At 36.4% G+C, this 16,303-nt stretch overlaps 1 protein-coding gene across 1 annotated transcript in view; it reads left to right on the top strand.

The window, feature by feature from the left end:
• Nucleotides 1–16,303, top strand: part of RUNX2 (runt-related transcription factor 2) — a 127,304-nt gene that overhangs the window by 87,299 nt on the left and 23,702 nt on the right. Inside the window, exon 5 of the mRNA XM_008563601.1 lies at nucleotides 3,390–3,551. Within this exon, the coding sequence (XP_008561823.1) occupies nucleotides 3,390–3,551 (162 nt within the window). The remainder of the gene's footprint in view (nucleotides 1–3,389; nucleotides 3,552–16,303) is intronic.

Here is a 16,303-nt window from a genome sequence, read left to right as displayed (position 1 = left end):
TCTAAGAGGAAATGAGAGAATGGTTAATTACGACTCCAGATTAATATTCCATCATTCACTCAAGCCACCCTGGAAGGTTCACCCAGTAGTTGTTTATTGAGTACCTACTATGTCCTACACATTATACTTAATTATGCTGAGTCTGATCATAGAAATCTTTAAGAATAACACTAGATAAACCCAGCCACCTAGATAGTTTAGAGTCAGATTTTTAATTTTTTTGAGTAATGATGATGATTTGCCATTCACTGTAGATTATTTAATCTTCATTCTGAGGATCCAATTCTCTGAAATAAAATTATAATTCTCATTTTACAGATGAGGAAATTAAAGCTAAGCAACATTAAGAAACACATCCTAGATCACATGGCAGGCCCTTGTCCATATGAGATCCTAAAGAGAATAATAACAGTTTTAATATAGTACTTTACAGTTATCAAAATGCTTTTACTTATATTATCTAATCTAATTTTCCACAGAAACATGACAGTAATTATTATATTCATTTTACAGATAGCACTTCTATTTATTATGTATTTAATATGTGCTAAGAGTGCCAGATACCTTTTCAGATACGGCCTAGTTTATGTAATGCTCACAAAAACACTAATAAATATCATTATTCCTGTGTTATAGATGAGTCACTGAGGCTCCAAAAGTTTAAGAGGTTTGTTCAGTGCAGTGGGGAGCTGTAATTCAAGCCTCGGGTCTTATCTGCCCAGCAGTAAGCATGACCAGTTTGCTGTATTCACTTTACCATGTTATGCTGCCTCAATTTCCAGGGGAGGAAACTGAGTTTCAGAGAGTTAGCTAACCATGCTGAGGTCAGTTTATAAATAGCAGAGCTGGGATTCCAACTCAGATCTTCTCATGAGAAAGCCCATTTGTTTCCCACTGTACTGGGCTGCCTCTCTGCACAAGGAGAACTAAGGCTGCACTCTAAATCCAAGTTAAATGCCCTAATCCCTTTGTGATATATTTTAACTAACTTTAATCATATTAGTGAGTCATTACTTTTCTTTGTATTTTTCCCATTTTTAGGCAGGGGGCTCTATACTACTCGTAACAACATGTCATGGTAGAGGGATGGACATATAGTTTAAAGAGCTTGCTCACGAAGTCATCTAGTGAAGTTAGATTAGAACTCAATCCGAATTTGAGTCCTGTGTGCCCACTTCATTTATCTATGTGGTTCTATGCTTTCTACCTATTAAAAATGTTGCCTGAGAGAAGGCCTCGCCTTTATGAGATTGCTTTCCTGTGCTGTAAGGAATGAATCTTTTTCCATCTGAAGATCATTTATTATTTCTCTGATCAGTGAATTATATTAATGGTATAAGGCAAGGAAGTATGTCAATATCAGATATATAATAAGGACCAGTCACTCGATTTGAAATATTGCCAGTCTATACAATCTCAGCCTTATGAGTTTTAAAGCATAAAAGTTTATTACTTTAATGATTAAGTATCCTTCAGATTTCTAAAGGAAATCCATGTTAACCATTTACAGTAGTAGACTTTTATTCAAATTGCAGACTGAGGTAAATGTTTCTTAAAATTGAATTGGATGAAATTTTTCTATATGTCTGTTGATGTCAGTAAACATCAGATAAATATCCAGATGTATTTAATTATTTCCACTCAAGGAAGTATGTCCTATTTAGACTGTCTTTAAATAAATTGTTTCTGAATTGAACAAATAAACAAGAAATAGCTGGAACTAAACTGCTTTGACTGTATAGAAAAGCTGAACAAGGCTTTAAAAGAGGAATCCTCTTAGAAAAACCCATGTCTTATTATAGTCATTTTTATTTTGGGATAAAAATAAGCCTGAATTGACTGTTCAAATATATTAATACTTTTTGAAAATTAAGCTTTTCACTTTCAAAGAGTGATAGATGACATGGGGATAATTGTAAACCTATTCCAAATGTATTAACTCTAGTTCAGATATGTTTTAAACATGGAACTGTTCCTATGTCACCAGGAGTTTTTTTTTTTAAAAAGGTAAGAATTAATACTTACTGAGTGTCCCTATGTTATTCTTAATAGTTTCTCATGTAATTCTTACATCCTTGTATTCCTTCCTCAATGCCTTTTACAGATGAGGAAACTGAGGCTTAGAGTGACTTAAATTAAGCCAAGATCACAGAGAAAGTAAAAGTCTCAGAACCTGAACTTAACTTTGAACCTTCCAAAGTCCATGCATATTCTAATATACCAAGCTATCCTGTGAACAGCCTGGTTTATTAGAATTTCTAAAAGTTAACACAAAAAATTAAAAATTAGCATAAAAACATGTGTTAAGAGAAATTTGCTTAGGATTCTGTTTGATTAGCCCTCAAGTTTGAAACACACACTTTTTCACCTTGGAAACATACAGAAAATTTACCTTTTTTCTTATGTAGACTGAAGGTCTTTTAATAAATCTGCTTGGCCTTGAATTTGTAATTCCAAGAAATTCCATAGAGATACATCAGTAGATATTCGTAATGCTCAGCAATTAGCCCTAACCAGTTGACTGTCCATTATTTTTATTATTACAGTGACTGTAGGTAACACTAGGCCACATTCCAAACATGTGACATCTTTAAAACAGTTTCAAATAGGATTAACAACATTTCCCTGTTCTCTTGTGTTGGGTCATTTTCCTGTCAGAAACTCATATGCTAAACACTGAAACTGGATGGTGATAAAGCTTTTTAGTTATTGATGATACTTGACTTTGAAATTAAGTTTTGTCTTTTTTCTTAAAGGTTACTTTCTGGTTTATCTTTAGCATGAGAATGTAAGAGGCTCCCCTCCTTTCTATTCGTTTTATATACCGCCCCCTCCATTGTCATCCCTACCCCTACTCCCTTAACCCCCATTCCACTGACCTGCCTGGAAAGAAAGTGCACCGTGCTGAAATCATGGAATCATATACTTTAAAACCAAAAAGCATGTCTGGAATACATAGCAATAAAAAGCACAGTCTACATGTTCTTTAACTAAGTTAATTGTTAAAAAAAATTTCTAACTTTTGAAAAGTAACACATAGTCATTGGAGGAATTTTAGAGAATACAGAAAATAAAACATAATTCCACTATGTAATGATAACCAAAGCAGTTTGTTTTCTAAGTGACCATTACACTTTCCAAATAGAAATATTTATGTGAGAGAGAAACAAACGGTCCTTATGCATGAAGCATTTTTTTTTTGCTTTTGTTGCAACTGGGAAACTGGAGCGCTTCATGCTATTCAGGGCCTGAAAGGGTGAGGTTTTAGGAAATAATCATTCCTTATATGTTCTCATTTTCCCCCCTGCTTTATCTTTTCTGAGTTTTGGGTTGCCTGTTTCTAAGGCTGCAATGGCTGGTATACTAAAGATTTTTCTTCTTTTCCCCAGACCCCAGGCAGGCACAGTCTTCTCCGCCGTGGTCCTATGACCAGTCTTACCCCTCCTACCTGAGCCAGATGACATCCCCGTCCATTCACTCCACCACTCCACTGTCTTCCACACGGGGCACAGGGCTTCCTGCCATCACCGACGTGCCCAGGCGCATTTCAGGTAAAGATCGGGCTTTAACTAAAAACCCACCCTTGTGTAGGGGTCTGGGGAAGTGGGATGGGCCAAGCCTGCCTAATCTACGCCCACATTAACTCTCTATTAGAGGCATGTGGGCAAGGGCAGGACAACCGGCAAACAGGGTCTTCTGAATTATGGGGTTATCAAACACTTGAACATTTTAAGCCAAGAGACTGAAAATCCACCAGAGACGGCATGCTTTTCTTATGATGATATTTAATGCCACCCAGGTAGTGTCCTGCAGAGTTGTATCTCATTTGGTGGGCACTGTCTCAAAATTAGGGCCTTCTCCTGAGGGTCTTATGCCAGGCCTTTCTCTGCTTGTGTTCCTTTCTTTTCCTAACATCTGCCTGTAAGCCAAATTACAGATTGATGGCACAGCCTTCTAAAGGCTTGTACATCCCAGGAGTCTAAGCTTGTCAGTTCCGAGAGAGAGCACCTGCAAATTTAGGATCCTTATCAGAAACTAGTCATTAGAAATACGATGAGGCCTGGAAGCATCTTAAAAGGCAATGTGTGGCCTCCGAGTGGCCAACTCTAGACCGAGGCAGCCTTTCCATTAAGCATGTAGCACACTGCTGTCACTCTCAGTGTGGCAGTCCTGGTGCTCACAAATTCACTGTTCCAAAGGCACCACAGAAATTTGTGGCTCATGGTGGAAGTGCATGTGGTAAATGACCTGGCTGTCTTTCTCCATCCTGGGGAATTCATCAAAGAGAGTCAGAAAGTGTCTGTTAAGATGTCAAACTGACAAGTAGAGAAAAATTAAAGGCTCTCAGCCTGTCATTATGAGTCACGTGAATAAGAAAAAAAATCTCTCAGTACACCCTGACATATGAATTGCAACATTGCCCCCATAAAAAAAAAGACATAGACCTACAGAGGCACACACCCCATTTGGGCCCCATGTTTGCCAGACACTCTTCTCAGCGCTCGGGCCCCATACACCTGTTTGACTCCTGGCCAGGTTAATGCCTTTCTTTCTCTTTGTGTTTCTGTCTCTGTTTCTCTCCCTCTCTCATTTTCTGCAAAGCTCGAAGCCGTTACTCACTCCGCTGAGTTGCATCACTGACAAGCTGAAGCTCCACCAGCAGGCTTGCAGGTTTTGATTAGCTCAGACTCCTTTATTTCTTTCAACTTGGGAGGAGGGAAGGCTTTGTTTCTCAAGCAATAGCAGGAAAGGGCTCTCTGGTCCTAGTGCCTTCACATTTTCTGCAGCAGATGGACTCCCACGGGGGTGAGTAGGGAAGAGGGGTGGAGGGAACTTCAAGATTCTTTGGAAAATCATGTTACTACTTTTCATTATGACTCCTGTTATTATTTTTATGAATTACCAGGTACTTATTGGGGAATTGTGCAGAGTTTAGGCCGTTAGTTATCATTTCCCTTGCCTGGAATCACCATCTCCTTTAGGCAAACATCAATTAAAGACATGGGAAGAGATGAGTAAGGCACAGGGCTGATGTGAGGTTGAAGGCACAGTGTTTGGTGATGTTGAGTTAATTCTGGTCATTTCTTCTGTATTCCACACTGAGAGTCCGTTTTGTTTTACACAGGGTCAAAATGACACTTTGACAGCAAAGAGTTGTAAAAACTTGCTTCTGTTTAGGGTCCTTGGGGCTTTGATTTGCCCAACCCTCTGTGGCCGAAGCAGATTTTGCAATTTTTTTTCTATTAGTACCTAGAGGAAAAAACCTCAGGGAGTGACTGGAGCTTTAGAGACATTTTTCTCTACAGCATTTTCTTACTGAGACGTTTTTGTATATGAATTCAACAGGAAAATCATTGAAGATAATAACATAGAGAAAATGCTTCTTAAATGGGTATTCATTATTGTTCATAGTTCACACGTGTAATACACAATAGCCAGATTATTTTGAGTCAGTTTACTGAGCATTACTTAAAACATTTCCATGAAACAACACAACACTTCCCATTTCATATTGGAGTAAGGTAAGAGTAAAAACTGGTTAACTATTTGGCCATGTATGGATCCTCGGCCACAGGTAGGAGGTAGGAATGAGCCTCTGCTTTAAACTAGTTTGAAACTGAGATCGGTCCAGTTTTTTTTTCTCACCCCAAACATTTCTTTGAATTGTTACTGGTAAAGTAACATGGTGCCAGGATGGGAGGTTCTGTATAAACATTAAAGGGAACAGAAAATCCCTCTTGTCAGCATGTAGGGAAACAGGAAGAAACAACTAGACATGGATTGTCAGGGAACTGGAGGAACCCTGATTTACCTGACCTTGCTCTTGGCTGTGGGGCTGTGCCTGCACACTAGAGCACTGCCTGATGGACTTGGGGATCACGTCATCTGGAGTGAGCACCATTTTCACTTCCCTGGGGACCAGTTCTAGGAATCTTCTTTAGAGGAGCCTGTCTCATGGGTTCCCAGGTGCCAAGTTGCACAGTTTCTATCATATTATTATTCCCCTCAATATCTAAAGCCATCCCTAAGGTCCGTAACATAGAGGCTCCTATAAGAGAGACTTAATAATTAAGGTTATTATTTTTTCTTTTTTGGTTCTTTAGTAAATAAAACCCTTTGTATTGAGTCTATTCCTGTGCCTCTAGTCTTCATCATGCTTTGTGCCAAATAATGCTGTTTCCCTGTTACATGGACAGCTGAAATATTAACCTCTACCCCCATCCCCAAGCAGTCCCATAGGCAGTTACTTTTTGAGATTCTCTTCAGAGCAGTTCGTATTTTTGTGTATAGGAATCAATTCTCATCACCCTGTCTAAAGGGATCACAAAATATTCTCATATGATTTTGGGTGAGAAAGAAAAACATTCTTCACTTATGTAGTAAGATTGGAGGTACAGACCCAGTTTTGAATTCTAATTCATATACATATCAAGCAAGTTTCTTCTCTGAAATTTAGTTTTATTATTTGTAAAATAGGGAAATAATACTTACCTGTTAGGGTTATTAGGAGGATTAAATGAGATACTTCACATAAAATGCTTAGGACAGGCCTGAGACACAGTTTGTCCCAAATAGATTGAAGCTAAAATTGTTTTGTAAAAATTGTATATCCATATGTAATTTGCAGGCAAGCCTTGGCTTAAGTGAATCAAATAAATAAATATTGAAACTTTTAAAGGGTATTATTTACTTTACAAAATAGACACCACAGAACATACTTAAAATCAAAAGCCCTTGGAATATTTAAATATTTAAATGAGTTAATACTCATATGGCATTCACAAAGCACTTTACACAGTACTTAGCACATAGAAGTACTGAAATGTTTGCCCTTACTATTATTATTCTGTGGATTTAAAATGAATATTTACAGAGCTGAGAGCAATTGGGAACCATTCACAAAAAGTCAATAAAGCATTAAGAGAAAGTAGCTATTTTAATTATGTCAGAAAATAGAAAATGTTGAGTTACACTTACATTAACTAGGTATGATAATGTTCTGTTCCAAGGGATCGTAGGAATAAAAGCAACCAGAAAGATCCTTCAGAAAGAACTGTTCCTAAAGAAATTCTGTTTCATTTCATTTCACCCTAAAATGCCATTCCAAAGAAGGATCATGATTTAATTTACTTAAAGACCTCCAGAGAATACAATTTTACAACTTCTTTTATTAGTATCCTTTTTTCTGAGTAATTTTTCAAGTGCGGCTACAACTCAAGAGCTTAATGATAATGATATACTGTGTAGTTACTACAGTTTTCCAGAAACCCTTTTTGGAAGCCAAGTATAAACAAAATAAGATAAAATGATAAAGGTGTATTACCTATGATCCCTACTTTGCTACAGAGAAAGATAGAATACTAGATATCTTAAAGTTCAAAGGTACAGTACAAAGATTCAGGAAATATTTCCTTATCCTGGGATTGCCTTAAATATTATAACAGAACAACAATAGCAGTTATAGGTTTATAACTGAACAATAGGTTATTGCCATGCAATTGACTAACAGGTCTCCTTTATTGTAATGAGTTTGGATCATATTTAGTTGGATTCTAAAAGTCAAGCACTACTTATCAGAAACCAGTCTAAAGACATTACAGTGCAGAAGAAGCTCTGTAGGGGTTGGTTCCTTGCCCATCATACTTACTGTGATAAGCATGGCTTTTTTATATAATAATCTGTATTTAAGTAATACGGCCACTTCCAAATTATTTTACACATCATCTCATCTTATGGTCCTAAAAGAATATACACTATACAGAGGTAGCCAAAGTTATTTCTCATTGATCCTATTAAAGAGCAAAGTAGGGCAAGGCAAGGACCAGCAAGCTTTATCCAACCCAAACCATTGCATGTTTGCATAATTGTAATAATATCATCACCCATGGCATTTTTGTTGTTCAAAGTACTTTGTGTCTTGACACAAAGATTATAATTACTTTTCTGGAGGTCATTACAAAATATTATGTAAGTTATTGCTGACTTTCAAAATGTATTTTATGTAATTATCCTACTATGGAAAGATGCAGAGCCGTTTATTGAGTCTGATTCTGGGACTTGTGGGTCAGAGTTTTTTTCACGGCAAATAGCTCCCTCAGAGCCGTTTATTGAGTCTGATTCTGGGACTTGTGGGTCAGAGTTTTTTTCACGGCAAATAAACTCTGTCTCACCCATCTGAGTGAAATAGCTTAGATTAACTTAAATCTATACCACTCTTTGGCATAGAAGAGGTAGAAGGGATTTATACAGGCATTTTTTTGATGATTTTGGTCATTGTACCTGTGCACCTCTCTGATGCTTTCTGGAGCTTTCTTAGAGACTTAGGTTACATTAATTGGAGATGCACAGGGAAGGGTCATAGATATTGGCTGCCTCAGTTATCCTGGAGGAGGACACCACAGGTTGGAGGATTTTTTCCTGCAATTCTGGGACTTATTTTACATGAGGCAGAATTAAGAACTGTAACCTTCCTGAAGGTTATTATTATTATTTTTTCTGTTTAAATAAATAGCCTTGAAACTCTCCCTTCAAAATATTTAAATACTGTATCAAAAATTGCACTTAACTGCAGGGGACTATTGAAGATGTTTCCATTTTTATGACTCTCAGTCACTGAACTATAATATTCCAAAGGTCAGCAGAATAGGCATTAGTCTAATAAATACAGTAACTAAAAAATATTTTATCACTACCACAAAAATCTAGAAATTGCTAGTGGAAAAACTCCATTTGATCACTCATGGTCTGTCAGGTTTGTTTCATGTAATTTCAAACCCAGTGGTGTTTGATGTAGTGCATTTAAAAATGTCCCTTAAAACCAAGTTTCTATCAAGTCCCCTGAGTCAAGTTTTTGAAACCAGCAGCTTCAGTAATGTGCCAAGTATATGTGAACATTTACTTTAGCAGAGCAGCTCTTAACTCACAGGAGGGAGCAATGCCTTAAGGAAGGTTAAAAGGAAAACTCCAGCAATTAATACCAATAAACCAGAAAGTTAAAGCAACTATAATAAAACTCTAGAGCATCTACTTTTTACTACAGAACCATTCCTTTATTAAGAGCCACCTGTTTGGTAGACATACCTCTACCACAGCAGCCATGGGCAAGTAATTAAGTTTAATAGGAGCCACTCTTATTTTGAAGAAGTTCTCTGTTTAAAGCCACAGAGGGGGAAGTTATTAAATTTAATGGACCCTAAACAAAGGCAAGCCCTGTGTTAACAATTGAATGTTCAATATTCTTCTCTGTTATGTTGACTGTGATTGATCGGATTATTTTTGCATTCTGTAAGTTGAAATTCATCTTGCTTTCTCTAAAAATAGGCTATCTTCTGACATGAGCAGATGGTATTTTAATCTTACCTGGACCTCAGTTTACTACAACTTTTGATTTACTGGTGCTGAGGACCAAACAAGTGGTTTCCATTCCTACTAGATCAATTGGAGATAGTTGGCCCAGCTCATAAAGTTGACTGAGCTTGGCTGTATTGCTGTTATTTGTAGCTAGACTAAGGTACCATTGCTGAGAATGAAACCTGTGTTCATGATTTGACTCTGATTTTATACATGGTTCTTGTCAGTTATTTTTGTGGGGATTTATTTCTGACACATGTACAACCACCCACACATAGGGAAAAGATTTAGTAATGAAAGGAATTATGCTTATGAAGAGATGGTGAACACATGGTTATAAATTTTATTGAAAGATTTGCTGCGATCTCCTTTTCACAGAAGAAAACTTGGGAGTGTGAATCTCATTTCATCCAAAGTATTAATTTTTTAATGATACAATGACTCCTGTGGTGCACTGGGATCCATATCAATGCTAGTGGAAAAACTAAGTTGCATCATTAGCTTCAAAAGAGTAGAAATATGCTATTATGTATATGTTTTAAAATCAATTCCTTATTTTTTAGAACAGTGTTAGGTTTAAGTATAGAGAGTTCCCATACCCTGCCCTATCACCTCCCACTTTATCCTATTATTTACATCTTGCACTTGTGTGGTGCATTTGTTATAATTGATAAACCAATATTGATAAACTGTTATTTAAAAACGTCCATGGTTTACATTTGGGTTCACTCTTTGTGTTGTATAGTTCTATGGGTTTTGCCAAATGCATAAAGTCATGTATTCATCATTACAGAATCATACAGAATAGTTTTTCTGCCCTAAAAATCCCCTGTGTACCACTTATTCATCTCTCTTTCCCTTCTTTTCCCACTAGCCCCTGGCAACCACAGATCTTTTATTTCTCTATAGTTTTGCCTCCAGACTGGCTTCTTTCACTCAGCAATATGCATTTAAGGCTCCTCCATTTCTTTTCATGGCTTCGTAGCACACATCGTCCAATCACTGAATAATAAATATTCTGTTGTAAGGATGCTATTGTGTTTTTTTAAAATATCAGGGATGCTCTCCCTGCAGCTAGGAATACCACCTCCCCATTTCTTTTTTTCACTGACTTTTCAGTGATATTTCTTGTTAAAAAACATTTATTTCATGCATTTCTTCCTAGAGAAGTACTTCCTCTATCACAATTGTTGCCAAATGGTTTTCCATATCTATGGTCCATTTTTACTTAAATTTTTGTTCTTAATTCTTCCCACACATTAATTCCTAAACATTTACCTTTAGGTGGTCATTCATATTAATTCAAATACAGAACAGACCTGATTAAAAATAACAATCCATTTATGTGACTGCTTAGCTGCCGGTCAAAATATTTGACTCTCCCAGATAAAGGGTGCTCCTTTTCTCTTAAAAATGCCTAGCATCCCTTAAGTTTGGTGTGCTGTTTCCCACTTCCATGCCAGCCCACTTCTTTGCATTGGAGGGCAGCGCCCTGTTGCTCCCTCTTGGGCATCCCTTTCCCAGCCACCTCCTTCCTCAAAGTGAATCACTCTTTCATTTACATCCATCTGTATGTCATCTCTGTACTTTGGACACACTTCTAATTTAGTATAATCATTTGATCACATGCCATTCTCCTTTCAGCCCTTTCCCAGCCACCTCCTTCCTCAAAGTGAATCACTCTTTCATTTACATCCATCTGTATGGCATCTCTGTACTTTGGACACACTTCTAATTTAGTATAATCATTTGATCACATGCCATTCTCCTTTCAGGGGAGGTGAGTGTCTCAAGGACAGCAACTATGTCTTACATATTCTTGAATCCTTATAACCTAGCATGGTTTTAGGCACATAGTAGGTTCTTAGTAATGTTTAATGAAACAAGTATGAGGAGGAGAGAAGATAGACAAAAAAGATAGAAGATAGTAATGCTTAATGAAATAAGTATGAGTGGGAAGAGGAAGACAGGCATGTAGAAGAAAAAGAAGAAAGGGAAAAAGAAGAAAGATTTTGTTCACCTGGAACAACAAAGAAAGGGCAAAACAAGAAAAACTTTTATTGCTGATAAGGACAGGAAATAGTGCAGTAGGAGTGTGCATAAGCAGTATATATTTTTGTCTCCAAGTCTTTTTGCAATGTGTTTCATATTTGGAACACATATCAAGACTGCATCTGTTTCTAGAACTTGCTGCTAACAGTTAGTAATAATGCCAAAACGTACTTTAGGTCCAGCTTGAAACCAAATGATCAAATAGAATTTTTGATTTCTAATTTAGAGTCTGACATGAATTATAACCATCATGTAATAAAGACTTTGTGTCAAAGTCTTTTTTGAGAAAGTGATAGAAATTATATTAACCAAATTGTGAACTGAAACAAAACTATTCCTCTAAAACAAAGCAAAAGATCTGGTTTTGACAACTATCATTTCTCACAAAGTCTTATATTCTTTAGGCTGACTTTTTCCTATACTCACCGCCCCCCAACCCTTTCTGTATGATATGGTTTGGTGTCATCTCATTATCTTGGCAGTGGTCTCTAGGCACACGACAGTTTTTCACTCTCTCTCTCAATACCCAGTACCCAGAACCAAACTCCTTGTTAGTGCAGGCAAAAATTGCCTTTGTTCTTTTGGTGACCGTGTTACACTCTTTTCTCATATTTGCCACTTCTGTCAAACTGGATTTCTCCCATTTTTTACTTTCACAGCTGTGTTTTTAGATCCAAGCACGATACTGTACAGTTATTCCTGTTAGGTCTTATTTTATTCAGGTAATAATTTCTGCCTGTCAAGACTTTTTAGATTTTAATAATGCCATCCAACATATTAGTAGCCTCTTGCATTTCTTCCTGGGTGGGTTATCTTTCTTCAGTTCATTTCAGTCATTTCAAGTCAGCTCAACAAATATTTGGTATGTACTTGAAATGTGCTTGGGCAGGCAGGAATAAAAAAGAAAAAAGACATAGTCTATGCCTGCAAGAAGCTTTCATTCTCATTTAGGAGACAACATAAAGCAAATATAATACAGTTACATTATGATACCAGCCCATGTAGTTGCCAAAATATGCAAAGAATGCTCAGGATTTTAGTGAAAGATCTCTTTTGCCCCTCTACTCTATTAATTTGCATTCATAATCAGCTTATAGCCATCTTCTTTATGGAATTAAAATTAACTTCATTCTGCTCGGATTAGATTTTTACTCTGAATTGCTTTAACAATTACATTTTCAACTTTAAAAAATTAATATGTTGATACATATGGCTTCATAATGTTTCTTAAGATGTGACAAGAATATGTAAGACCTTGTCTTTTCACAGCTAGATTGAAAGCTCCCCTAGTCCAGGGGCCTAGCCTTCTAATCCTTTTCAATCTCTCTGTAACTCCAGCTAGATTGAAAGCTCCCATAGGTCAAGGGCCTGGCCTTCTAATCCTTTTCTATCTCTCTATAACTCCTACTTTAATGCTCTGTATATATATGCTCTTAGGAAGTACTTGCATTCAGCAGAAAAGTCTACCCAATAGTCAGTGCTGCATGCTTCAGGGTTACTTATGCTATGACTGTCACTAGGAATTGGCTAAAAGATCTAGAAGTGGGATCTATAGGAGACTAATGACAATTGCCATTTACCTTAATTTCATATTCCACAAACACAAATATGGTCCCAGTATGTGATATAATATGGAATTTGCCAACATCTCCAATAAAGTGAAACAACATTGTTAGCTCTATGCTTTAATATATATATGCCCATATGCATGTATTCACCTACTCACTACATTTAAAATCAATGCACATGTAAATATTCTTGACATGTCTATTATTTGGGATATTACTATCAGCCAAGGTAATACTTTTTTTCAGGAAAAATAGGACCATTGAAATACCTAAGTCTTAGTATGATTTTGTTACTTCATTGAGCATTGATTGCTCAGGAAGTATTAATCGATCACTGGTAAAAAAGGGAGAAACAGCATGATTATATTTTAAGTTAGCTCTCAGATTTGCTAATATGTGGAAATAGTTATAAGGGGAACCTTAGAAAAGAGGTAACTAAGCTAACAGAAAGCTTTTTTATAATTAAAATCCTATATGATAAAATGCAAATGACACCACTTTAACTTGAATTGTTCAAAGTCATTTATGGACAAAACTTTATTTTGAATGGTCCCAAGTTATATTTAGACTTCTTTTTTTGTTTGTTTTCCTGAAAAACAGGAAGGTATATATGAGGGTACTTCAGAAGGTTCGTGGAAAAATATAATTTAAAGAAAATACAAATTGTTCCATGAACTTTTTGAAGTACCCTTGTATTATTAAATTGGATCAGAATTTAAGTAGCTTGGTCTGAGGCAAATGTAGGACTCCATTTTATTATAATGTCTAAATATTTTTTTGACATGACTCAAGAAATTAATGAACTTCAAATCTATGAAAGTCATGTAAATAAAAATAAAATATTGCTCAGGCAACATTGTTCCTAAATATCTCAAAATATTTCTGAAGTAAGAAAGTGTCATATCTTTTCCAGAGAGACTATAGCCTCAAGTGACCAACCTAGAAATATAGGCAAACATGGTAGACTGTGATAAAACCAGTGTTTTTCTCTCTAGCCAAAATGGTCATTGTTCCAGCTCCCTGTAGTAATCAGTAATAATTCTACAGTTAGTGGAATAATAACAACAAATATAATGATGGTTATAAACACACTCCACCTTGTGTCAAGGAGAGCAGTGATTCATGATAAATCAGTAATAAACCCATTGATGTGGTTACAATAAATCCATAAGTAATTAAGAACTTTTTCTAAATAAAAAACTACAAAGGAAATAAAAACAGGCTTGGGAAAGAGGAAAAAGACTGATAAGTGTTGTGGTACTCATCACTAAAGAAAACAAACCAGTAAGCTCCCAAACTACACCTTAGGAAAACAATACATTCTCAGTGTGGCTTGAAAGTACAGTGGAGAATTGACCTAAAAGAGTCCAAAAAGGAAAGAGTTTGACCCTCTGGGTAGTTAACATAGAAAGTCTAGGAGTTGACAGGTGTCACAGGTACACTTAGAAGGGTTAATAAAATTTCTTTAATCCAGCAAATGGTTGAAGCATTTGAATAGGGACATGCATCCCAAAGGGGGATTGAACCCCCCACTGATAAAATAGCAGTTTCTCAGTAAAACTGTGTTGAATTGATTTAGGTTATCAGGAAAATGTTTTTTCTGTAGTCCAGGCATATGACATAGTGATCAAACACTTGTGTGAATAGGGACATGCATCCCAAAGGGGGATTGAACCCCCCACTGATAAAATAGCAGTTTCTCTGTAAAACTGTGTTGAATTGATTTAGGTTATCAGGAAAATGTTTTTTCTGTAGTCCAGGCATATGACATAGTGATCAAACACTTGTAATATCATTGGCAGTGTGTTGGAAACAAGACTTGGGTAGGAATTGAGGAACCTCTCTTAATTTGGACATGCCTCTGCTTTCTGGAGCAGCTCATTTAATTTCTATGGGTCTTAGTCTCTTCATGTGTGAACTGAGTTAGTTAGGCTAGATGTTTTCCAAGGTACATGTCTGATTCTAAATTAAAGCCTGACAGGATAGGTTTTCTTACAGAATAGATTTGATAATCATCACATCAGAAAACTAAATACCACCATCAATAATAACAACACAGGCTAGTATAGTATTTGATTGAAGAACTAAAGTAACAGGAAAAACTACTGTAGATGTCAAGAAAAGCTTTGTTTTATCCTCCAGTTGATTCTGATGAGAAGCATTTTACATACCCTTGCATGGTTTTATGTAATTTTTCTGTGTTAAACCCTCTTTACCTATAATGAAGTGTAATTTATCTTTCTGGAGAAATGAGAATCTTATAAGCTAAAGGCGAATACTGTTAATAATAGAATAAATAGGATCAGAGGATCAGGCTTTCTATATTAAGGGAATTGAAATTAGATAGATTTAGAGAAAATATGATTTGAATCATAACAAAGTTTCTTTTAGTGAATGAAACATTGCTGTCATAGTGCTTTATGATCACATGATAAAAATACAAGAGTACTTCAAAAAGTTTATGGAAAAACAGAATTAAAACATAATACGAATCTTTCCATGAACTTTTTGAAGTACCCTTGTATTTATTAATACAAATTATTACCAACATTAAATTCATGCTTTTATTGAGCACTGTTTTACTAACTGGAGATAGACCGATGATCAAGACGGAGAAGCTCCTGAAGCTAGTGATGAAACCCTTAGTCTTTGAAGCCAGACTCTCTGGGTATAAATCCAGGCTTATTCACTCACTAGCTATGTGATCATGGGGAGGTTATTTAGTTCATTTGTACCTCAATTTCTTCATTGGTAAAATAGGCATACAATGATGATACCTGCTTTCAAAGGTTGTTATGGAGACTAAATAATAGTTAATATGTGTAAAGCCCTGAGAATAATGCCTGGCATTCAATAAGTGTTAGCTATTACTGTGGAAGGGTGGGCAATTGAAAATAAGAAAAGGTTATCTAGGGATATGCACTATGAAAAAAGTAAAATAGGCTGATGTGATTAGCAGTGTACCTTTAAGCTGAGATCCAAATAACGAGAAGGAGTTAACCTTGTGAAGATCAAGGGGAAAGGGAAGCATTCCAGGGAAAAAGTGGGAAAAGCTAGTGCAAGGGCTTTTAGGTGGGAAGAATTTGGGGTGTTTGACAAAAAATGCCCAGTGGCTGTAGTGTGTAGATGACATGAAGTCAGAGAGAGAGGCTGGGTCCAGGTCATGCAGGGCCTGTCTACTGGTCAGGATCCCAAGTTTGGATGTGCTGTTATGTGCAGTGTTAAGCCGCTGGCAGATTTTAAGCAGGCCCATGATATAAACTGACTTCTGTTTTCAAAATGTCACTCTGGCTTTTGGGTGGAGAATTGCAAGAGCCTGAGGGAGTAAGCAA

This window comes from Galeopterus variegatus, unplaced genomic scaffold, assembly GCF_000696425.1.
Source record: "Galeopterus variegatus unplaced genomic scaffold, G_variegatus-3.0.2 Scaffold175, whole genome shotgun sequence".
In the NCBI taxonomy this organism is placed as follows: Eukaryota; Metazoa; Chordata; class Mammalia; order Dermoptera; family Cynocephalidae; genus Galeopterus; species Galeopterus variegatus.
This window is presented reverse-complemented; position numbering and strand designations above follow the sequence as displayed.